At 40.4% G+C, this 26,314-nt stretch overlaps 1 protein-coding gene across 1 annotated transcript in view; it reads left to right on the top strand.

The window, feature by feature from the left end:
* The window catches only part of bicdl1 (BICD family like cargo adaptor 1), a 35,353-nt gene extending 9,248 nt beyond the window's left edge, over positions 1-26,105 (top strand). The window contains exons 3-11 of the mRNA XM_049578724.1: positions 2,957-3,073; positions 6,075-6,086; positions 7,333-7,479; positions 7,685-7,864; positions 7,961-8,179; positions 14,461-14,604; positions 15,145-15,275; positions 16,363-16,483; positions 20,631-26,105. Of these exons, the coding sequence (XP_049434681.1) occupies positions 2,957-3,073; positions 6,075-6,086; positions 7,333-7,479; positions 7,685-7,864; positions 7,961-8,179; positions 14,461-14,604; positions 15,145-15,275; positions 16,363-16,483; positions 20,631-20,807 (1,248 nt within the window). The 3' untranslated portion in view covers positions 20,808-26,105. The remainder of the gene's footprint in view (positions 1-2,956; positions 3,074-6,074; positions 6,087-7,332; positions 7,480-7,684; positions 7,865-7,960; positions 8,180-14,460; positions 14,605-15,144; positions 15,276-16,362; positions 16,484-20,630) is intronic.
* The last annotated feature ends 209 nt before the right edge of the window (positions 26,106-26,314 follow it).

The raw sequence follows: 26,314 nt of genomic DNA, 5'->3' as shown, positions 1-26,314 counted from the left end.
TGGACTTGAGCCTTTTGACTTGAAAATAAATACCTTTAAAAGTATGTTATTTAAAAAATGTGTCAGGAACATTTTTCTTCATTTCCTGAGTCAACTGATGTTAACGTTATTTATTCCCCGAAAGCTGACACTTAATTCTTCAGATCCACTTTGTTTGAACCAGGACAGGATCCAATCAAGTTGCAGCACAGAACCATAAGGTACTAATGTTACATTGCTGTGCGCCAATGAGAAAAAATGATACCAAAGACATTTCTTTCACATACAAAAACTACATGGTGGTCAACAAAAAACAAATTGCAGTATGCAAAATGTGCAGGTGAAAAATATAAATGGAGACACAACAACTTACAACAAACTTGTTTTAACAAATTAAGACAAATGTAAAGCATTCATGACTTTTAGAAATTTAATATATTATCACTCTGTTGTTAAAATGGCAATACATTTGGTGAAAAGCACATTATGACTTGTTTAGAGCATAAATCTCAAAGTTGAGTGTGCAAAGCCTCAAGTCTTACTTGTGACTTGCAAAACAATGACTTTGTCCCACCTCTGTATACTCAGACATAGTGTCTAGTATCATATCAAGCCAATGCTCTTTTCCTGGACGATCAGCTTTATACCAATGTCTTTTGCTAAGAATCTGTCTCCACCTCGTGAAACCCTCTCATTGTTATCTTGGTAGGACTTAGCAAAGGTATTTGGAATGGCATATCCCTCAGTGTCCTCTATGGTTAGTTATACCATTCATATCTCTGTGCAGATCAGTCCTCAAGTCTTTAATAAAGTAGTTTAAATGTAAAGAAATATGTCAGCCCTGCAATAGTCTGGTGACCTGTCCAGGGTGTACCCCACCTCTCACCCAGTGTCAGCTGCCCCCCCCCCCCCCCCCACCCCGCGGCGCTCAAGAAGATAAGTGGTTCCGGAAAATGAATGAATGAATGAATGAATGATATAATGTAAAGAAATCTTGATTTCCTAGACCATGTGTCACCTTTGAGTCCTTAAAACTCATATATTTTCCATCTTTTGAATTTGACACACAGCATTTGTTTAATCTGCTTTGAGTATAAGATGTAGACGCGGAGATGTCACACCATAATGAAACCTACAAAACCTATTAGTCATCACTTAGGCTTATCAGTTAGCCATCCATCCACTTAGTGTAAACGATTATCATTATGTCTTTGAATTAAAGCTTAACTCACATTTTTTAAATTGTTCTAATATATTCAACTTTATCTGTTGTTCAGATTACAGTGATTCACAGATGTTTTTTGCACTCATCATTTAACCCAGGTCTAATGGATATACAGGGAGGAGATTTTCTCTTTCAGAGTGCTGGAAATAATTTAACCATCATCATTATAATCATTTTACAAAATAAGTAACTTCATTAGTATACAGTATTAAGGCCATATATTATGGTTTTAGTGCTGTGTACCTTTGGGATATATAACATACGGAATAGTCCTTTCTGGAATGAACACTAGGAGGTGGGTGAATCATTTCTTTACTGTAATTAAAAGAAAAAAAACTTTGCAGGTATATGTTAACATCTACCATTGTATTTGAAACGTTGTGAAAAGAATATAAAGTCCATTGACATTCCATAATTCCATTTATGATTTATTGCAAAATCAAAACAAAACAACCCACACAGTGTTACGTCAAGACTCCTGCATCATTAGTTACTGCTCAGAGCAAAGCCCTAGAAAACACCCCGACTAGCTGCTGAGCCTCCTCTCATCGCTCTGTGAGCTCCTTGAGAAGAGGCAGCAGTGTGTAGTGCCACCTAGAGGCTTTACTTTAGACTTATAATAGTCTCAATGTTCACTCAGCACCCAGTGAGTGAAAGCAAACCTGAATAAAATGATGGTAATTTGAACTCAGTTATGTGCTGTGATTCTCTTACAGTTTAAGACTGTTTACCCCAGAAGTAAAAATGTAATTTGTATTCAGTGTGCAGATCAGTTGCTCCCTTTCTTGCAGCGTCTTTGATATATTTACTATATGTGCAGTCTCCTCAGTGAGCTGTAAAAAGTGAGTGGTTTTAAGGATTTTGCTGTTGCCATGGCAGTGATGATAATGCGAGCGGTAGCTTCCTGAGTGCAGTTCTATGCTAATGAAGCTGAGCCAGGCTCTGTGTGGCCTGATCCCACCTGTCCAATAAGCTCAACTGATGCACTCAGTCTGCTGCTGGGCTGGATTGCACAAATACTGAGCAGTGGACTATTTAAGGCTTTTTAAAAGGGCCATGACATTTGGATAACATTGTGCTTTCAGAGGAACATCTACCAAATGCACCATTTACGAGAACAGACTGGAGAGGGCTGATGTACAAGTGACTATGTCACTGAGTACATGGTGAACATCAGTGTGTTGATGAATGTCTACGTGTTTGTGTGTGTGTACTACACTCGCTATCAGTCTCCAATGAGTCACTTTAGTATTCTAGTTAGGGAACACGGACTAAAGAGCTGCTATGCAATCTTTTTAATTTAACTGAGAGGTTGATAATGTCACACTTCCACAATGTGCTGTTATGTCAACATCACCATAAACAATAATTAAAGGAGAACTCAACCAATTTTACAGGCCTACTTTACATAGGAATAGAGTTGAATATAGCCTTTAGTGTCTCTGGAGGATCTGTATAAAGTCCTCAAGTGATGTTACTTGAGTCAATGTAGTTTGGTCTGAGGACTTCAAGTTTGAAAATGAAATTTATCTGGGGATGTGAGTTAAAAAGACTCCACATTAGCTGCTATAACAGACCAGAATCTGAACCATCAGCGGTTACTTTGCATTGTGTCAGTTTTGACAACTCATCCATCGTGAGTGTAGTGGTTCATTCATTGGAGTACTCTTTTAAACCAAGAGCGGACACATTTAAGGCGAATGTAGAGTCTTTTTTTCTCACCATCCTGTCTGTCTGTCTGTCTCCATCCAGGCTGCAGAGGTGGAGAGGCAGCTGTCCACTCAGGTCCATTCATTACGGGATGACTTCAGGGAGAAGAGTATGTCGACAAGCCAGCACATGACACGACTAGAAACTCTACAGGCTGAGGTGAGTAGCTATCAGCACCATTTTTTCCATTGTTCATCACTTTATATTAAGTACAGCTGATTGAATTGTACTTTTCAGAGTGCAGAGAGCTCGAGCAGTCACATTTGCAAAAATAATGTTTGCAATTATTGGTATTCACCAAGAAGCCTGAGTGCCTGAGGTGACAACAGATCCCAAGGGAAGTTAAAGCGAGACTATGTTACTTTTGAAAGAAGTTTTAAAACATTCACAGTCTTCTTCACTTCAATACACGCAAGAGTTTTGCTGCTACTGTCTTCATTGGCCTGGTATGACCAGCAGCTAATAGTGGCTAATGTTAGCTAACGTTGGCAAACTCTAAGTAGATATTGCTGTGTAATTGACTTTACAAAGGCAGTTAGCTTATTTTCTACCTCCCTCATACTTGTGTTGCTTTTACATTATGTTTATTTATGTTACAGGCTTGGAGGTATCTTTTTTTTTACTTTCATACCAGCCTGGAATTTCATGGGGGTATACAGTAAATGACAGTATTTGTGTGCTGCGCTACTTACTTACCCCCACCTCCCACTCGACCTGTGGGTTTGCAGCTCTGCAAGCTATCTTAGCCTTTTCAGTCTGATACATAAAAAATATGGAATCACAAAATGTCTTGCCTTTTTTACTTACTGAACTGAGAAATACAACCGTATACGTTCTGAATTCAAGTTTCTCTTTTTCACCAAGCTAAGACTGGCTTCATTGACTTGTTAACTTAAAGGGCCAGTGTGTAATATTTGGCATGGTTTATTGTCAAATCTGAATCTGAATCTGAATATTCTACCCATTAATATGTTTATATAAGTGTATAATCGCTATAAAATAAAATTCGTTTGGTTTTCGTAGCCTTATAATTATGCTTTTATATATATATATAGAGCAAGGGCCTTGCTTTAGAGAGGTCGCCATCTTGCGCTGCCATGTATGTACGGCAGACCAAGCGGACAATCCAGCCAGCCAGAGAACGCATTTCGCGTGTATAAATAAACCAACGAAAACAGTGGAAGGAAGAAAGAAGGAGGAGGAAACAGCAGAGAGTGTTGGTAGTTCGTCGATAGAGAGTAGTGGAAGTTTTTTTTAAGTTATAAAGTTTGCGAATGGACCACACTTACCACGCAACAGGAGAGAATGAACCCGAACGTCATCTGCGAGGAAAAGAAGACACAACTTCACCCCTTGTGATGCACTCTCTGCGGCGCTTTTCCTCCTGATGATATATCTCCCCAACGATGGTAGCACCGAATCCCATTCTGTGCAGCAAAATGGGAGCGGAGGATTCAGCCTCTCTTCTCGCCCGCTCAGCATCCAACACATGGAGTTCCTCATCTGTATGCTCCGGCTCAAACAGGTATGGCTCTGGATCTGTGTCCGCTACAAGAAACTCTTCAAAATCGCGTTCAGAGCCGTACATTGCAGCTACTATAGTCCGGAGATATTGCTAGGCTAAATAAACAGCTGAGCTCTGTTTACCGGCTACGCTGTCAGTCAGTGTGCGGGCTGGAGATTGGTGGAGCAGAGAGAGGAGGGGGTGTCCGCTAGGTATCGTAAACGAGAATGTGTGTATGGAGTGTGTGTGTTACGCCAGAAGAGTCAGAGTTTGGCACGGAGTCTTTTACCCTCTGGAGTGTTACCGGAGTTTTTGGAGTGCTCAAATAAACTGGCCTTTTTCCCGAACGCTCCTCTGGTCTCCTGCTCGTGAGTGATTCATTACAATATCATAACATGGTTTAGATTTCTAAATAAACATTCACCTCGTCGCTAGATAGACCTACTCCTGAAAAACTCATGTCTGCGCAAGGCTTTTTGTCCCTACGAGGCCACCGTCATTTACCCGACGGGAGGGGTGAGGGATTGAGCCCTGCAATCTAGAATTTGACCACTGATGTCACTGTTTTCAACGGTTTTCAACCCATTTTACACAGTGGCCCTTTAAGTGTTAGTTCGTCCAGTGTTCCTAAAATCACCACCCCAGGATGTTCAAAATAAACCCTCATTTCATCAAGTTAGATGTAAAAATATGCTGTTTTTTTCCCACAGTTTCTCTTAGCTGGCCGTTTACAGTCCTGTAACATTGTCCCCAACACTCACAGCCATGTTTCTCAGCTCAGCTACCTGTTCAACCAGTAGAGATTGGCCTCTGGTGGTGTGTGATGTGCACTACATACAATACATCCCCAATACAGTATCCTTGTTTAATAGAAAGATGAGCGTCTGAATTTTTGACAGTAATAAAAATCATACTCTTGGGATTTCTAAATGCCCTGGTATACCGTAATACTGTGACACTGCCCATGTCTAACAGGTACTTATTTCAATTGTAAAACAAGATGTAAACAAACCGTACCACAACACACCAGGAAACATAAGATATGCAAAAAAATCCTCCGCACACTGACCTAGACTTTACTATCGAAATTTAATGAAGGGAACAACGCGTTTCGCATTTAGCGTCATCAGGTTCACCTCATCAGGATGAGGTGAACCTGCTACGTTCTTGCTGCCTACCAGCACCTGATGATCTGTGGCTGTGCAAGGATATTTCATTGACACCAGGAAACATGTTTGTTGTTTCCTGCTTTTGGTCCCATCCCACTTGCTCTTAGTCTGGTCAGGTTTCAATTATGTTTTTAAAACAGTTGACGAGAGAATTCTGGGAGATAAAGAACAACTCAGTGTCCCATTAATTTGCAATTACCACAGGGGCTGCTGTTTGGCAAAAGTTACAAAGTCTCGCTTTAAGTTGGGAGTTTCTGATAAGTGGAATAAAAATCCCACCAAAGGGAAACACTGCTTTAAACAAATATTGTGTTTGTCAGGGGATGGTGTTCACCTTTCACCTGCTATGCGGTGTTTTTTTTTTTATCAGGGTAGTTGTAGGATTACTCGCAAACTACTTTTACTTTCTTTTCGTAATCTTTATCTTTATCTTTCTCCTCACCCATCCCTTCTTCCCTCACCCTCCTTCCCCTCTTGGTTGGAGCAGCAAGGGCTAGAAGTGAGTGGTTACCGAACGCTGCCTGTCGATCAGACTGCATGCTGCATGTAACGTCTTGTAAAATAATAGAAACAAGGATTGCACCATTATTTTCTTTTGAATTAGAATTGCACCTCCTCTGTCCAATTAAATGAGTTGATGATGGGGCAGAGTACCATTATTTTATAAGGTAGATTATTGAATCTCATGCTGAATGAAATACTGAATCTTTTGACCTTATGTAACTTGGCTACTGTGACGTTTTACATATAATGTCTTCTTATTTTATGTTTATATTTTTATATGAATGAAAAATCTGTATTTTACATTTCCAAATCCTTATGGCAATCCCTGTTTCATGAGATTGAGCATGAAGAATATGCTTTGTTATCGGAGCATGACGTGTTGTAATGTCAGCTGTGTCATGTATGATATCAGCCTGATAAGTCATGAACAAAGGTACTGTTGGAGCATAACAACAAATCAGATTTCCCCAAAGCTTCTTTTCAAAGCCAGGCAGAAAACACCCAGACTGCAGAGCCTGCGCTATAATTGGGAGAAAAGGCTACCGCTCTATATTTAGCTGAGATACTGCAATGTCTGGGTGCTCCCACTTTTCCAACACTTTGCCTTTATATGACATGTGCTAATGACTAATGGCTTTTTGCCCTATTTGTGTGAAGACAGAGACTATAGCAGCCCCCAAAATAGCCAGAACCTGGCAATGTGGACACTCATATGGTAATGAAAACAAATGATCCACATGTAAGCTTCTGCACTGTGAAGTAGGTTACCAGATGTAGGTCAAAAGCAGGAGGGATAAAAATGAACTGATGTTTGTTTAATGGGGAAAGCTGTCTCAGGCAGCTACAAGGGAAAACAATTCATGAGGAACATGTTGTGTTTCTGCAGTGCTAACCTTCAGTGGAAGGCCGTTACACATTCATAGAGTGGAATAAGTTAATAGCAAGCTTTTTGGAGATGCTAACATATCAGCAAGGCATTCCTAAAGACGAGGGTGGCAACTGACGCCTACGCCTGTGCTAGGCAACAAACATTCTTTAGGCCAGTGGGAGTACTTTTTAATCTTGTGTAAGAGCCCAGCTTGCCTCAGAGTCAGGAAAAACAACAACATTTAGCCTTTAATCAGGTCCGTAGCTGCCCATTGGTCCACTATCAACCAGGAAATCAAAACAATTTATATTTTCTCAGATTAATGCCAATCTACCATGGCGCAGTAACTGACTGGTGCTGTTTAACACATTAGATTAAGATGCTGTCGGAGAGGAAGATGGAGCTGGAGCGTCGCGTGCATGCCATGCTGGAGGAGAATGAGCTGCTGCAGAATACAGTGGAAGATCTCCGAGAGAGGACGCTGGTGTTGGAGAGGCAGTCTCACGAGAAGGACCTACAGGTACAGACACATGAAAAAGGACCTAAAATCTTTAAGAAATAGCTACTACCTCTGTAGATATTGTGAGTAAATTAGTTTCTACAAAGCTGTTTGTATGTATACACCCCACACTTTGTCCTTGAAGTGGTCAGCTGACCCATCAGACCGCTACTAGTGCTTCCTGTACACTGCAAAGCCACGGTTTTGCCTCCTCTGTTGTGTCCAGTTACGGCAGAGCCAGCTGGAGCTTCAGGAAGTTCAGGTGTCCCACAGGCAGCTGACTGCTCGGCTTGAGGAGCTATCGGAGGAGCACAGCCTCCATAGCCTCACCCCGCACCCATCCAGCCTGCTGTGTGAGATAGAACAGAGCATGGAGCAGGAGGAGCAGGAGCAGGAGAGAGAGCAGGTAGTTACTGTAGGATTGTGTTTAATTACAAAGATTGGTAAAATCACTGTCAGATACTTTGCTGTGCTTCTCTAAACACTTGCCTTGTCTGTTTAGCTGCGTCTTCAGCTATGGGAAGCCTACTGCGAAGTTCGATCGCTCTGCTCCCATCTCCGAGGAAACGACGTCACAGACTCAGCGCTGTCCACTGACTCTTCCATGGACGAGTCCTCTGAGACGTCCTCAGCCAAGGATGTGCCTACTGGGAGCCTCCACACCAGCCTGCTAGAGCTACGGAGGCTCACACAGAATCTGCTAGATGGCAACGAGTCCACGGTAATGATAACACACTGGCAACTAATCAGCACTGTCAAAATAGCCTCTATTTAAAAAAAGTGAGGTAATGACTCATATTATGACTCTAGTAATTTCCTAAGAATTTCCCTTGAAGAACTATGTAATTTGGTATTATTATAGGGAAAGCAGAGACAATGGTCCAAGACATTGTAGGAAGGAGCCACTCCTTAATTTAATTTTTTAAAGAAAGAACCAGGAAATGATATAGTAATACTAGAGGAGTATTGTTTGTTAACTGCATGTACATGTACACAGTGACATGTACTGTGGGCTTGTCTCTGATCGCCTGCTTGTTTTCAGTTTTTCCTACAGCTAGTAAAATGATACATAATGGAGACACCTCAACACGACCTAAGATGTCTGCTCTGCTATTGCTATTTAGTCATTGTCTCTGGATTTTGTTAATATTTAGACAGCTTGATATGAGTAATTAGTGATTTTGGCGTATATTTATCATCAAATCACACATCTATCAGTAGCTATCAAGAATCCTAAACCAGTGACAGTTTAAAGCTGTAGTCGGTAACTTTTGTAAAAATTAGGTGTTGTCCTTTTTGCTAAAAACTGTCACTATATCCACGAAGTATTACATGACGTAGAAAGTCTGTGAAAAAAATCTTGTCCTTCCGCTTCCACGTTTTGCTTATAATGGCATTACTGCAGATGAACGAAAACAACCAATCAGAGCAGGGGAATCTCTAACGCAGCTGTCAATCATGTCAATCACTGTTCATGAGCTGCAGTCAAACTGTCAAACTAGGCAGCGCTGATCAAATATGAATCAAGATTCTGTTACTGCATTTCCTGTTTCTCACCTCAAATTTTCAGAAACATATTTTAGTGTACTGTTTAGCTGTAAAATGAGAAAGTTTGTGACCTGGTTACCATGTTTGAAACAGTCAAGCTGAAAATGAAGTACTGCCCACTGGCTGCCGCAAACGTTCTCATTTTACAGCTAAACAGTACACAAGAATATGTTTCTAAAAGCATTTGAGGCGAGAAATAGGCAATGCTGTAACAGACTCTTGATTCATATTTGATCAGCGCTGCCTAGTTTGACAGTGATGAGCAGTGATGATTAACATTATTGACAGCTGCATTAGAGACACCTCGGCTCTGATTGGTATCAGAGTATTTATCTCTTACACTTCTGTGTTGATGTAATGACAGGTTTAGCAAGTGTGACAAAAAGTTATGTAGTTAACTGAAACTTTCATTTTCAACATGTTCTTATAGTTCTTTCTTATACTCAGTGGTACTAGTAGTACTTTCACTCAAGTATTGAACTTAAGTAAAAAAAAATTGAGGTACTTGTACTCGATTTTTTTGTCTATGTTATGCCACTCTGTACTTTTACACCACTACATATCAGAGGCAAATATTATACAATTTACTCCTCTACTGCTTGTCAGTTAGCTTTAGTTACGTTTCAGATTTTGTGTTGAGTAAATATTTTGCTGCACATTGAATACTTTTTCTTCAAAGGTATACTATGCAGGATTTCCCCCTTCCAAAAAAAACCCCCAAAAACAACAATGTACAGTATAGTCTCATACAAAAGTTATTCCTTATGACACACTAGGAGTGTGTGGTGGTGTATGTACAGTACAGGCCAAACGTTTGGACACACCTTCTCATTCAATGCGTTTTCTTTATTTTCATGACTATTTACATTGTAGATTCTCACTGCAGGCATCAAAACTATGAATGAACACATGTGGAGTTATGTACTTAACAAAAAAAGGTGAAATAACTGAAAACATGTTTTATATTCTAGTTTCTTCAAAATAGCCACCCTTTGCTCTGATTACTGCTTTGCACACTCTTGGCATTCTCTCCATGAGCTTCAAGAGGTAGTCACCTGAAATGGTTTCCACTTCACAGGTGTGCCTTATCAGGGTTAATTAGTGGAATTTCTTGCTTTATCAATGGGGTTGGGACCATCAGTTGTGTTGTGCAGGAGTCAGGTTAATACACAGCCGACAGCCCTATTGGACAACTGTTAAAATTCATATTATGGCAAGAACCAATCAGCTAACTAAAGAAAAACCAGTGGCCATCATTACTTTAAGAAATGAAGGTCAGTCAGTCCGGAAAATTGCAAAAACTTTAAATGTGTCCCCAAGTGGAGTCGCAAAAACCATCAAGCGCTACAACGAAACTGGCACACATGAGGACCGACCCAGGAAAGGAAGACCAAGAGTCACCTCTGCTTCTGAGGATAAGTTCATCCGAGTCACCAGCCTCAGAAATCGCAAGTTAACAGCAGCTCAGATCAGAGACCAGATGAATGCCACACAGAGTTCTAGCAGCAGACCCATCTCTAGAACAACTGTTAAGAGGAGACTGCGCGAATCAGGCCTTCATGGTCAAATAGCTGCTAGGAAACCACTGCTAAGGAGAGGCAACAAGCAGAAGAGATTTGTTTGGGCCAAGAAACACAAGGAATGGACATTAGACCAGTGGAAATCTGTGCTTTGGTCTGATGGTCCAAATTTGAGATCTTTGGTTCCAACCGCCGTGTCTTTGTGAGACGCAGAAAAGGTGAACGGATGGATTCCACATGCCTGGTTCCCACTGTGAAGCATGGAGGAGGAGGTGTGATGGTGTGGGGGTGTTTTGCTGGTGACACTGTTGGGGATTTATTCAAAATTGAAGGCACACTGAACCAGCATGGCTACCACAGCATCCTGCAGCGACATGCCATCCCATCCGGTTTGCGTTTAGTTGGACGATCATTTATTTTTCAACAGGACAATGACCCCAAACACACCTCCAGGCTGTGTAAGGGCTATTTGACCAAGAAGGAGAGTGATGGAGTGCTGCGGCAGATGACCTGGCCTCCACAGTCACCGGGCCTGAACCCAATCGAGATGGTTTGGGGTGAGCTGGACCGCAGAGTGAAGGCAAAGGGGCCAACAAGTGCTAAACACCTCTGGGAACTCCTTCAAGACTGTTGGAAAACCATTTCAGGTGACTACCTCTTGAAGCTCATGGAGAGAATGCCAAGAGTGTGCAAAGCAGTAATCAGAGCAAAGGGTGGCTATTTTGAAGAAACTAGAATATAAAACATGTTTTCAGTTATTTCACCTTTTTTTGTTAAGTACATAACTCCACATGTGTTCATTCATAGTTTTGATGCCTTCAGTGAGAATCTACAATGTAAATAGTCATGAAAATAAAGAAAACGCATTGAATGAGAAGGTGTGTCCAAACGTTTGGCCTGTACTGTATCTGCAGAGGCTCTGCCCTCTGCCTGCATTTTCTTAGTGTCTTCTTATTTTGCTGTGTCAGGAAGTTCTTGGGCACAGAGCGCAGGTGAGGTCGAGACTTTATAAAAATTTAGCGACCAGGTGCCAGACTGTGAGCAGCACGCATTCAAGAGGAAGCTTTGAAAATGGCAGACACAGCGTTGAAGTAACTCAAATACAGCGAGGCAAAACGCCAAGCAGACAAAGCTGTGTTGGCTTTCACTTTGACTGGCAATGCTGTAGCAGTAGCAGATAAATTCCTGCATAGTATACCTTTAAGTACTTTAAGTATATTTAGCTTATAATATTTATTTACTTCTACTTAAGTAAGGTTTTGAATGCACGACTTTTACTTGTAGTTCAGTCTTTTTAGTGTGGTATCAATACTTTTACTTAAGTAAAGGATATGATTACATCTTCTATTACTGCTCAAAACATGTAATATTTGTTTTTTAGGGGAAAAAAACTGCTATGGTATTACAGTTACATTACACTATAAGGAACCTCTGGGACCCGTAAAATAAAGTGTTACCAAAAGTTTGGTGATGTTGCAAAGCTGAAACAAACTTTTAAAGATCTTGAAAAAACAAAATCCAAGGCAATTCTTCTCTGGTGCAAAAGTTAAAAGGCCTTTATTAAATGGCTAGTTCATGATGAACATTAAAATCACCAACATGTTTCGGCCATGCTCACTGGCCTTCATCTGCCCTGATCAAAGCCAGTGAGCCCTGATGAAGGCCAGTGAGCATGGCCGAAACATGTTGGTGATTTTAAAGGGATAGTTCGACATTTTGGCAAATTCGCCTGTTGCCGTAATCCCTATAGTCATGTGAGTAGGTACATTACCTTTAATTGTCAGTGCGTGCTGTTCTGAGATCAGTGGGGCAGAGCTGCCCGCTGAAATGGAGGTGAACGGTACAGGTCCCTCTCTCCCTCAAAACTAATCAAATACACCATCAAATGACTCCAAAACGCTCTTGTGGACAACTTGTAGTTTACACATTCACCACGCTATGAAATAATAATATAATATTACGAGACAGAGTTGTTTTGAGGCCAAATGCACAGCTGGAACTACATTCCAGACATACAGTACTTGCTGGGCGGAGTGATTTCAAACAGCGTATGTTTAGTGCAGTTACTCCCATCATCAAAACAACAAGTTTGTTGAGAAGAAGCCAGAATATACAGAGGAAGAGTTACAGGTTTTGGAAGAAGAGAGAGCAAGAAGAGAGGTTGAGGCTGCCGAGCAACCATTATGAACGCTCACAGTGACCTTATGGATAAAAGCGATGTCTCAACCCTGCTTAAAATCTTCATCAGTAGGTCAACTGAGAGAAGGTCCACTTTTGGAAATGCATGAAAGCCCTGAGTCAGGAGCGCAGACTTTTATTTTTTCATTCAAGTTTACAAATAATGCTGTTATGTTCCTTAAATGGCTTGATTTAGTTATCAACGTTTCATTTTCTTAACAATAAAGATGCCATGTTCATCCATTCTAGTTCTCTTATAACTGCATGTCATTATAAAACAACTTCAAACCTTAATCATTGATAAGTGTCAACAAAAATCCCGCCCCCCCTCTCAGAAAATAGTTCCAACGTCCATGGCTGAGGCGAGACCCAGAGCCGGTGGTGTAAATGTGGGGCTTACTGGCCACTTTATTAGGTACACCTGTGCAATATAAATATAGAGTATGCTTCAAAATAATCACCGGAACACAGGGAGAACATGCGAACTCCACACTCATAAATCACCACAACTCCTGAGGGAACAACAACATAAAATGTTCCCTAGCAGTCTGTTTATTCCCAACAATGAGAAGTAATGCCAGTCACTTCACTATATGCTCTGGGCAAGTACTTATCCATAACATAACCACAACATTTGTATTTTAGCCTTATTTACCATGCTTGGGTTGTAGGCTAATGTTACTCAACATGGAGGTAACGTTACAGCAGAGAGATTGCTGAGCAAAATACACAACGATCACTTACCACGTCTGCTCGTTTAGTGATGCCGACAGATGGTATGACAGTGTCTCTCAAGAAAGGAGTTTGAACCATTCCTGAGCTTCTGCGGTAAAAAATGGCAGGAGCACACAAAAATTTTCCGGACCATTTCCACAGGCGTGTTGGGGTCGATGTTCAGCACAAATAGCCATTGTTTCATCGTGTCCGTATTACTGGTTGGTACCACATGAAACTTCACTCTGCTCCATGTCTTCGGCTTGTTACCGCAACCTTTTACAATACATGTGTAAACCATGATTTAGAAAAACACGTGTAAACTTTCCTCAAACCTTCTGGTGCATCCAGCAATAACAACGGCACTGTCTCAGCTGTGCACTGTGTCACTCCGCCCAGTGGTTTACTCAAGAAAGTAGTTCTGAGTATTTGCTTCATGTGTCGTAATGTTACTTAATTATACATTATTATTTCATAGCGTGGGGAACGCGCAAGCCATGTGTTTTCCACAAGAGCGTTTTGGAGTCATTGGAGTGTATTTGATTAGTTTTGAGGGAGAGAGGGACCTGTACCATTCACCTCCATTTCAGCGGACAGCTCTGTCCCACCGATCTCAGAACAGCACGCACTGACAATTAAAGGTAATGTATCTACTCATATGACTATAGGGATTACGGCAATAGGCGAATTTGCCAAAATGTTGAACTATCCCTTTAATGTTCATCATGAACTAGCCATTTAATAAAGGCATTTTAACTTTTGCACCAGAGAAGAGTTGCCTTGGATTTTGTTTTTTCAAGATGTACTGCACTTCCTGACCAAAGAGCACCTTCCTGGATAGCATGATACTGCAACCCACATGAGCGCTTCACCTGCTGTTGTCTTCAAAACTTTTAAAGATGTTTTAACGACAGCTAACTTAATAATGCTTTGACAGGTTGGAGCCTCAGTGGGCGTTTTTTCAATAATAACCTGTGGGTGGTGGGCACATATACGGGCTGTGAGTGTGTCTTGTGAAGTGTCGTGTGTTGCGTGTTGAAAGGGCTCGCGCCGCAGTGACGAGGAGGCTCTGGAGGAGCAGGTGAGAAAGCTGGGAGAGGAGCTGAGAGAAGTCAGAGAGCTGCACGAAGCCGAGCAGGACAAAACACGCAGCAATGAAGACGAGATGCTACAGCTGCACAATCAGGTACTTGCTTCAGTAACACAACTGTACATCTGCTCACACATGCACATGCTACATATGTTTGCATCGATGAAACATGAGAGATCAGGTGATACATAGAGAGACTAAAGCATGAGCAGAAGGCACAAATCTTCACAGACAGTTATAGATCACATTCAGTCTTACTTGGCTTAATGACATTGCATTAAGGAGTGCTCATGTCTAAGAATAACATTTTGACAGCTTAGTGCCGCAGATGTCATCCTCACCAGTTTATGTGCTAGTCTGAATTTGATGCATGTTGTTTGTAGCGTAGGACATTGCTTCAACCTTGTCTTCTTTCTGCCAGGACAGCTCTCGCTTTCCTGTGGGTTTAAGGGCCATCTTACTTGACCTACATGAAATAAACTACACAGGCAGTCAGTTGTTTTCCTGTTGAACAAAGTCAACTAAACATCAGTCTTACACATGAGCACCCCTCGGACATCAGTCACTAGATGCAATCTTGAATATTGTGAGGCCTCCAATAAACACATCTTTGTCATTCTCCCATGTGATCTGCAGATGGCACTGCTCTCTGTAGAGATGTGCTCTCTCCGGGAGGATAACGAGCGGATGAGGACGATGTCTGAAGTCCGAGAACCCAGCGAGCAGCTCCAGACTGCTATCAGAGACAGAGACGACGCCATAGCCAAGTGAGATCACATGACAAATGCAAATACGCAGTTTCTCACAGACAACGCAACTGTCTTCATCAATATAATGTCACATTTAGTTATAGTTTCGGCAAGTGTTCCTGTTAGTAATATTGACATTGTCCTCAAAAAGTTGATTATGTTCATTGCTGAGATCTGGGGATATGGTTACATCCCTTAAAGATTTCACAGGGCAAGAAACAAGTGGAGTCAGACAGTCAGATGGTCTTTAATTTAAACAAAACTCCAGGTTAATCAAACGTATTTGGACGAGGACCTTTTAGTTCTCCCCTGGTAAACACTGTTAACTCTGTCAGCACTTTTGCTGTTGTAATGGATTTAGCGCTACTTTTTTTAGCTACATAGCCACCTCTATGTTGAGAACCATGTACAGACAACTCATGCGCTCTGAGCTTTGCATGTATCCCCTTTAAATTTGCCCTTTATATCCTTTTTTATCTCTTTGACGCAGGGATTATAGATACGGAAATATACCTATTTGTTCAATATGAGATATGAGGCTACAGCCAGTAGCTGCATACCTTAACTTTAGCATAAAGCTGGAGGCTGGGAAAAAACAGCTAGCCTAGCTCTGTCCAAAGCTAAAAAAATCTGCTTACCAATATCTCAACAGCTCACTCTTTAACAAATTATATCTTTTCTGTTTAATTCATACAAAAACCAAAATGTAAAAACAAGCCGGAAACAAACAGTTTCTTGGCTGGAAGCAATGACTTCCTGGAATCTTGTGGTCATCATGAGGTTGTAACCGTCTCATGTTAATTTAGACTTTAATCTTTAGAGGTGCTGGTAGGTCAATATGTGTTACAATTGGACAGGGGCAAGCTAGTTGCTTCTCCCTTCCTCTACTCTTTATGCTAAACTACCGATATATATGAATCCTAACTGTAGCCTTATGTTTACCAATCTTTTCATCTAACTATCTGCAAGAACGTGAATAAGCGTGTTTACCAAAATGTTGAACTATACCTTTAAGGAGTTATTCTACATTGATCACCATCTAAGTTTCAATAGGGTCTTCATGCTAGTAGGATGTCACAAGTTGCTCTGTGTGTGTGTCTTGCAGGAAGAAAGCGGTGGAGATGGAGCTGGCCAAGTGTAAAATAGACATCATGTCTCTGAATAGCCAGCTCCTGGATGCCATCCAGCAGAAGCTCAACCTGTCGCAGCAGCTGGAGGCCTGGCAGGTGGGTCAAAGGTCACAAGCATTATATTACTAAAAGCCTAACAGTACTTTTATAGTACTCTGAAGCAGCCATTTTAAGGTTGTTACATAAATAAAGCTGTTCTGTAAATGTAGTTTCTGGATTAATTTTGTTCACCTAAGTTTAGATTAAATTAGAAATACACATTTATGTAATGTGTATAAGAATGAAATTAAACTAACTGCCACCACAGTTTGTTCATTTTCCTTCCCTTCCCTGTAACTTGTGTTAAGTGTTAGTCTGTTTTAAAAAAGAATCTGGTCACATCCAGTAAACCATTTGATTAACTTCTAAGTGTGTTTGTCAGTTGCTTGTCTTTGATGGGTGTCCATAAGGAAACATATTACCTATGTAGCCTGAGGACACTGTGTGTACGTGTGTGTGTTCCCTCCCTCCCCTCCCTCATCTGTAACTAGCAGCTCTCTCCTCTCTCTTCTCCCTGCCCACAGTTTGCCTCCTCAGGGCTCTTTACTGTTTGGCTCTTGTGGTTTCTGATCTAGTGGCCTTTCTCAGCTTCCGTACCACCCTTTCTCCCCTGTGGTACCCCCCCTCCTGCCTTAGAGGTGAGCCCGAGCTGTGCCATCTCGCCGTTTCACCCTGCACTAACTGAGTACGCCATGCTGAGCCATTCCATGCCATGGTTAACTGAGTCAGGAGAAACGCCCATCGCAGCTTCCTTTCTATCTGAAACCATTAATCACCACAGAGAACCATCCCAACCCACCACCCACTCTCTGCACCTGCCTCTGTCTCCTCTCTCCATACACCTGTATCTGCCAAAGGTTTTTAGGAGATTGGTTCACTGGTCAGCTTACCTGTTGAGAGATAAGCACTCAGACACCAAAAACACCCAAAATAGGTCGTAATTCTTGGCTTAGTTGTATTAATGTTTTAGCTGTATATAAAAAGACTAACATTTTACTGATAAATGTCTGTGTTCATTTACTAAGTACTAGATTTTACTCTTTCATCACAGTTGTTGCCAAATTCATTTAGCAGATTGTCAGAGCCCCCTGGTGGCTTTGTCTCTCAGGTACTACTAACAACCATCATAGAAGCAGGGTGTCTGCAGATCCTTATAAGGTCTTAAAATGTCTTGAATTCAGCTTTTTTTCCCTTTTACATCAGGCCTTAAAGGTCATTAGATAATTTAAATTTTTATTATATGAGGTCTTAATTGCCACAAACATTTTATCTAATTTATCCATCTTATAATTCATTTTTTCAAATAAGACAGGTCTTCTGTTATTTTTCAGATTTTTCAGATGTTTGAATTTTCTTGTGAATTACTGAATATAGTTGCATCCTAAAAGCGTATCAAAATAGATAATCTGATGCGAAAAATGACTCTTCGTCTAACTCTTCACAAAGTTAGGGAGTCATCGATTCAGAATATTTCACCTGGAAACTTTTGGTGACTTTTTGAGAAGCCAGAAACCACAGCTGAAATTCCATAACCCACTGCTTTTTCTTCTTATTGACTGCTGCCACATCATATTCAAGGCTGGACTACTAATTGTGCAAAGCACAAACTGACACAAGCTCCAGAACTCCAAGCTGATTGTGCTGCAACTGGTTTGTGCTAATGTAATTGAATTGGTTGGAGGCTCAATCCCTGGCAGGGGTATTATGAAACTAAACTAAAAACCAAAACAAGGTGTGAAAAAAAACATTTTAGTAATCTGAAATAAAAATAAAAGCCAGACTTAAGAAGTAAAAGAAAACTAATTGTTTTTGTGTACAAAAATGAAATGAAATAGAAAATACATAGGGAAGTCTTTAGTTTCAGTTTTTGTCAAATGCATCAAATTTGTCAACACAAGCATGAAGAGGTGTTAGTGCATACAGTCAGGTCCATAATTATTTGGACAATGATACAGTTGTCATCATTTTGGCTCTGTACACCACCACAATAGGTTTTAAATGAAACAATGAATACCTGCTTAAAGTGCAGACTCTCAGCTTTCATTTAAGGCTTTTTTCAAAAATGTAGTATGAACCGTGTAGGAATGACAACCATTTCTTCACACAGTCCCCCGACTTTAAGGGCTCATAAGTATTTGGACAAACTAACAATTAAACAGTCAGTTTTAATACTTGGCTGCAAATCCTTTACAGTCAATGACTGCCTGAAGTGTTGGACACATAGGCATCACCAGATGCTGGGTTTTTTCCCTGGTGATGCTCTGCCAGCCCTTTACTGCAGCCGTCTGCACTTCCTGCTTGTGTTTTGGGTGTTTTGCCCTCAGTTTTGGCTTCAGCAAGAGAAACGCATGCTCAATTGGATTCAGGTCAGATGATATGACTTGACCATTACAGAACATTCCTTTTCTTTGTCTTAAAAATGTCTTTGGTTGCTTTTGCAATATGCTTCAGGTCAATGTCCAACTGCACTGTGAAGCATCGTCCAATGAGTTTTGAAGCATTTGGTTGAATCTGAGCAGATAATGTAGCCCCAAACACTTCAACTTTCATCCTGCTGCTCTTGTAAGCAAGACAAGACTTCACTAGAATAAATACAGAGGGTTTATCACAAGATGCAAACCATTGGTTAGCCTTAAAAATGGAAGGCCAGATTAGAGTTTGTCAAAAACCATCTAAAAAGCCTGTACAGTTGTGGAACAGCATACTATGGACAGATAAAACAAAGATCAACTACCAGAATGATGGGAAGAGAAGAGAAGGAAGAAGGGAAGGAACTGCTCATGATCCAAGGCACACCACCTCATCAGTGAAGCATGGTGGAGGTATGTTGTTATGTCATGGCCATGTATGGCTGCCAGTGGAACTGGTTCTCTTGTATTTATTGATGATGTGACTGCTGACAAGAGCAGCAGGATGAAAGCTGAAGTGTTTGGGGCACCATTATCTGCTCAGATTCAACTAAATGCTTCAAAACTCATCGGACGATGCTTCACAGTGCAGTTGGACATTGACCTGAAGCATACTGCAAAAGCAACCAAAGACATTTTTAAGGCAAAGAAGTGGAATGTTCTGTAATGGCCAAGTCATATCATCTGACCTGAATCCAACTGAGCATGTGTTTCTCTTGCTGAAGCCAAAACTGAGGGCAAAACACCCAAAACACAAGCAGGAAGTGCAGACGGCTGCAGTAAAGGGCTGGCAGAGCATCACCAGGGAAGAAACCCAGCATCTGGTGATGTCTATGTGTTCAACACTTCAGGCAGTCATTGACTGTAAAGGATTTGCAGCCAAGTATTAAAACTGACTGTTTAATTGATGATTATGTTAGTTTGTCCAAATACTTATGAGCCCTTAAAGTCGGGGGACTGTGTGAAGAAATGGTTGTCATTCCTACACGGTTCATACTACATTTTTGAAAAAAGCCTTAAATGAAAGCTGAGAGTCTGCACTTTAAGCAGGTATTCATTGTTTCATTTAAAACCCATTGTGGTGGTGTACAGAGCCAAACTGATGACAACTGTATCATTGTCCAAATAATTATGGACCTGACTGTATGTTTATTGAGACTGGGATGTCTGTATGACTCTGAGTCAGTTGCCTTTGCAAAGTTTTGTGTTTGTACCGTGAAACCTGTTCTAAATTTCTTAAATCTTGCCCCTGAAAAATACACCTTTAGTATAATTAGCATCTAAAACAAAGAAAACTAAACTCAAAGTAAACATTTTTAAACAATAAACACTAAAGTGAAAATAGCAAACTCACTTTGGAAACAAACTCAAACTAAACTGAATTGAAAACAAAAATTAAAAACAAAATGAAATTCAAAACTAATGATAAATACAAAACAAAACAAAACAAAATAGCTCTGATCCCTGGCTCCTCCTGTAAAAGTGTTGTAGTGCCCTCGAGCCGAATGCAGAACACTAATGGTAAGGCTGGAACCTTGTGACGTTGCTCGCTGCCATCTGTGTGAGTGTGTGTTTATTGTGTGTTAATTACCATACTGCAAATCTGAGGCCAGGTAATATTAGGTGAACAACAGCTCTAAAAGGGATGAAAGGTGACTCTGGTGTCTCTGTAATCATTACCTAACAGGTAACTCGATCAATGAGTCCGATCTCCCCAGAACTTCCTGCACCACCCTACCATCCCTACACATCTCTCCTGTCTTTCTCTCATTCACTTCTTTGCCCATGTGCTCTAGGATGATATGCACAGAGTGATTGACCAGCAGTTGATGGACAAGTACCAGGACGAGTGGCGCTCGGCTCCTACCTCCCTGTCAGGGTCATCGCGGGCCCACGGCGGCCAGTCATCCAGACGAGCTCACCGCATCTCCGACCGGGACAAGAGACTTTTCTCTTTTTTCAAAAAGAACTGAGCCCCCATTGGACTGGTCCTGAGCACAGCAGACAGACAGACAGACAAGGTGAGGGAGAAGGAGGGAGGAACATCACAGTATAGGGGTAACAACACAGCCAAAGATGGGCAGTGGCACACACTTAGGTTCGTGGGGGGAGGGGGAGGGGGGGGTCATTTTGCACTTTATCTGTCCCATTACTCTTCTCCGTGCTGATTAATTGGTGACTGCTGACAGTGAGAAATAGAAATATAAGAATAAGACTTCCCCAGAGGCTTTGGCTTCAGCCCCTCTTACAGAAAGCTATCGGTCTTTCAGAGACATGAACAGGGTCACAAAGTTTACCTCCAAAGAGGAAGGTTTCCTTGTAGTGCCTACGACCATCTCTACTAGCCCACTGCCAACTCTGTAGAGAGGGAACACTATGTACAAACTCTTACTGTATGCATCCCACTTATCAGGCCAAGGAGTCTGGGGAAAGACAGGTGGCTGTATGGGACTCTGCAGGATTGTGGGACTGAGTTATATGTCAGAATATGACCCAGCCCACATGTGATCTCTCAGGTTTATTCATTTGTTCAGGGGATGTTCACGACATGAGGCAACAGGGGGATGTATCAGGACTATAGTGTGCTGTGTATCTGACAAAAAGATTGCTTATTTTCTTATTGACGAAGATTTAGCATGGTATAATGCCCCGGGCCCAAACTTCCAATCAGAGTGAGAAAAAGAAAGCCTTTAAACAGGTACTTAAAGTTTTAATATTGCACTTTCATAAAGTTTTGGGACTGATTATAGACATATTTAAGCTGCACTAATCAATATTTTTTATATAAACAATGTGTGATGTGAAAGGGGTCACTCATAGCCAAACCTGACTTCACATGTTCCCCTCAGCTCTACAGAGCATTTCAGCCTTTTTTTTTATTTATTTTAGCTCATTATTATGATTGTACAGTCATCATTCTTACTCTTTTAGTTCAGTCAATCAACCAATCAATCAATCAATCAATCAATTGATAGCATGTGATATTATATGAATACAATTATAGTGAAATGTAAGTCAACCCTGTTTTTAGCAGCAGGTATTTGTTTTCATCAAAAAGCTCTGATGCAGTGACTGTACTCTACTGTGCTCTAATGGCAGACAGACATGGTTAACATCCAGCGGGTAAACATAGCGGAGAATTTAGCAGCTACAGAGGCAGATACTTCTAATATTTCCGCCAGGAGTTAGATTGAGATTAAAACAGCTAGACGAAGAGTGAATATGGTGGGTGGCTAAAAACACAAGTGCTGCTCAAAGTGTGAAAAACTGTTGGCTAACATTTGCTAAATAACTTTAAAGGGTGATTATATGTATATTGTTTACAGCTAGTTCCATTAGCCCCCCAAAATTATGCAGCTTTAAACAACTTATTAAATTCAAAGTAGCAAAAGCCAAGATATACCAACTTTTAGCTTCTAATATCAAATCCAAAAACACTGGCTCCTACATTTCCCACAATGCAGCCAATACTTTTTTCAATAGACCCGTCCTGCCTAGCAAATGTCATCATCTTTATATTCTACGAGCTCAGTTTCTAGCACTGGTTTTCTGTTATAAATTTGTAGATGAGATAACCCTGATGACATCATCAGGGGTAAATTTCTGAGACTAAAGATAGCTCCAGTGAGAGCCACAAGACATTTAACAACTGGTTTTACAGGCTTTAGAAAATTCCCATGACTAGTAAACTGACTTTTCTGAGTGAAATCAGTGGAGTCCCCCTTAAAACTCCTGTTTGTAATGACACATACCATCATTGTTACGTTTCATGTTTCACACTGAAGTAAAGCAAAATCAAGCTTGAGCAGGGCAAGAGGATCCTTAAACTGAGTTAGCAAGTGTTTAAAAAACAGCAGTTTTTAGTTGGGCTTGTGGGCTTGTGGTGAACTCTATGACGCCTTCATGCTCATCTCCAGCATCTGAATAAACCTTTGGGTGACTGAAGTTGTTATCGTTTGTCCTGGTGGTATAATTTTCCACAGTTAACGTTATATTTGACATTTAAAATATGTATCATATGTCAAAGAAAAAGGCACTGTCCGACATTGTCCTCATGATGTCAATCATCTTCCTAGTTGACCAAATTTTAAAAAAATGTTTACATCAGCTTGAGAAGGAGGAAGAGCTACGTAGAATGCTTATCGATCAATCCAGCTCACAATTATCTGTTGAATTTCCTATCATTATAAGGCATGTCGGTGTACAGACACCTCCACTAAACTGCCTCTGCAGCGGACCACAAAGGGTGCAAAATTAACTTTTATGTCCACCAGCCAAACAGCTAGTGAATGTTCACATTTTACCAGCCACTCAATAGATAACCATAGTTTTTTTGTTTTGCTTTTTTGGCTAGTGAGTGAAACAAATCTCCCAGCCACTTACATATTCTACCAGCATTTGGCTGATGGATGGTGCTTATTTTGTACCCTGGGTCCACATCTGAGCTGCTTTGGTTCAACACTAATAGAAAAAGGTCTACCTCCATTCTCATTGCTTCAATACTTCATGGGCACTTTGATTTCTTAGCTGCCGGGCTTCCTTTTTAGGTGACATACATATCTGTGACTCCATTAGTAATACAGTATGTGTTGACCTGAAATCTCCAAGCATGAATGACTTACAGTGTGGCACTGTTATGTCTCATGTCTGTCTGTGTTTGAACTCATGTTTAATGCAGCTGTGCAAACCTATGCAGATGTCTTCTTGTCATCTCAGCTGGTTGTTGGGAAGGATCAACCCAAAGAATGATTTTTATAAAAAGTCAAATAGGTTTGGATGAAATCGTTATATTTATAAGAAAAAAATGCATACCTTTTGAATGAAAATCTTTTTTTAGAAAGAAATATACCTGTGTGTTGTTATTTTGAGGCTATTTTTTTCATGTGTGTCATCAAAGTGAGCAGGAATTCACATGGTGAGTTGGACATTATCACTTATATGTATGTCTCTTTGACTGTTTGGTTGTGGCATGTAGTAGAGCTGGCAGGAGATTCATGAGTAGTGATGCGTGATTTAACAGGAAGACCCCAAGAAGCCTCATGACTCTCAATTATTAATCTAAGAGTGCCCCCTGTATTCCAAACGTAGTTGACAATTTTTGGTACGACTCCCTGATAAGTCACCCTTTTTAAACAGTTTAGAAACTTTAATTAATCTGTATTTTAATCGTTAATAAATTGTAGATGAGAAAATCAATACCACCCCCATGTCTACAGCCAGTAACCAGTTAGCTTAGCTCAGTACAAAGACGGGTAAGAGGGGCAAGCGGCTAGCCAGGTAACTTTTTCATCTAACTCTCCATTGAAAAGCAAATACAAGTTTTCTCCAAAATTATAGTTATTTATAAAGGGGTATATGTTTAATCTGCAGTTATGCATGTTAATAAATCATTAATAAAAAATTTAAGACTTTCTCATTTTCTAATACACCAATAGCAAATGTTGATAAGTCAACTGTAAATATAAATGTTTACAAGCCATTATTTAATGGTTCCCACAACAAGCTAGACAAAAATAAATGGTTCAAATGCTCTGCAGTCCTTTTCCAGGATGTCAGAGATCAAGCTACTGATTGGATGTCTTCCTAATGAGTTTAAGAGCTAAAACGATTTTTTTTATTTAACCACGAAAGCCTCATTGACATAAAAAATCGTTGGTCATGATGGGCAATGAGTAACAGAGAAACAAGATAAGATAGGTAAAACAAATAACTAAAAAACAAAAATAACTAAGACCAATTCAAAACAACATAAAGGAATCCTTCACCTGCAAGCTTACTATTTGTACATGAATTACTCGCCCCTTGTTGCCTTGAATTTGTGAAGAAAACTGTTTTTCTTGCCTGCCTCCACAGTAACTGGGGAATCCAAAAAAGGAAGACTCAAGTAACAGCAAAACTACATCAAAACATCCATTAACAAACTCTCACACAACTACTGCAGTATAATCAAAGTCTCATTTTGTTGTTGTGTGCCCAGTACTTTCCAAACATCTGCATTTTCTGAGAAACATGCTGATTTAAAACACTTCAGTACAAACAGTCTTATGCAGGATTCAGTAGTCTGTCTTGGCAGAGTGCATGCATGTGCTCAGGCTTGCTACTTGTTGGCAAAAGGTTTTATAAAACACGTTTCAGCTAAAAAAATACATGTGTTTAGGAAGTACTCAGCATACTACTGGATAAACGAGACTTGACTTATACTGCACAAGTTAAGATTTTGTGAACAGATGTTTTGATATAGTTTTATTTTGTTAAATGCAGTCTCTGCTTACTTCAATTCATGTTTGCCTTTTTTGGATTCCCCGTTCACCTTAGGGACATGCGAGAAAAACAATTTTCTTCATGATTTGAAGGCAACATGTGGTGAGTAACTGATATACAAATGGTCATTTTGTGGGTGCAGTATTCCTTTAATAAGACTAACAAATAAGATTCTGAAATACCTCAAAATATCAGCAGTCAGAAGAGATCATTTTCTGCAGCAATGAAATGAACTTAAAAAGAGGCAGCAAATTTTCCAATGTTAGATTTTACTGCAGAGGGCTAGATAATGATTTAAAAAAAACTCTATATAAAGGGTGTCTTACTAGAAAGTTCTTTCACTGCTCCTGTCTGATCAGGAACTCTAAAATAGAAACACGTTCCTCCCCCAGGCTGAAAAAATGGAAAATGTGCAAGTGAGTGGATTCAAACACTGAACATTCATATCCATGTGTTTATAGCTTAGGACTCCCTTCCAGAGATGGCAGCAAGCTTGGATTTAACACCACTCACTCCTGCCACAACCAGACTATAATTTGTCTCACTTCATGTCACATTTTTGTTAGAATAACAACACATTGTAACATATTTGGTTCTGTCGGCATTATGTTGTAATTACTGTTTGCATCATGTTTGACTGTGTGTATTGTTCAATTCTGTCACTCCCGACACTGTAGACTGTACTGATTCATTTTTTAATTTAAAGCATTTTCAAAGTGCTGTCTGCTGCGTGTTTGTGTGGTCAACATCCTGATGCTGCCACTGTGGTCCGAGTGTGTGTTGCAGCAACAGACGGACATGCCATCAAGTGTGTTTTCTGTTGCTCGTCTCCACTTGGTCAGATGTTGTTTTGGAATGTAGTGCTTTCGGTGGGCTCATTGTGCTCCCTGTGAGTGCTTCCATTCACCACTGACTAACGGCACTGTTTCAGTTACAGAATGCTTCAAACTATTCAAAATATTTACCATGCAATTTTCTTAGCATTTTGGGGATTTTTTTGTACAAATAAATACTTTACAATCTGTGTGTCTCCCCTGACTTGGCCTTGAAATACAGATGCTTTCCCTCTGTGAGTTTCACACTCGGGAATGTTGTAGATAAGCTGCTGATGCTTCTAACTTTCTGCTGGAATATAAAAACACACCATTATCTACAAAGAATAAAATAATAGCAGACAAAGGAGACCAAACAAAAGTTTTACACAAAAGAATTATATATC

Source organism: Epinephelus fuscoguttatus, linkage group LG6 (genome assembly GCF_011397635.1).
Source record: "Epinephelus fuscoguttatus linkage group LG6, E.fuscoguttatus.final_Chr_v1".
NCBI lineage: Eukaryota > Metazoa > Chordata > Actinopteri > Perciformes > Serranidae > Epinephelus > Epinephelus fuscoguttatus.
The sequence above is the reverse complement of the archived record's forward strand: the minus strand, read 5'-3'. Positions and strand labels throughout refer to the sequence as shown.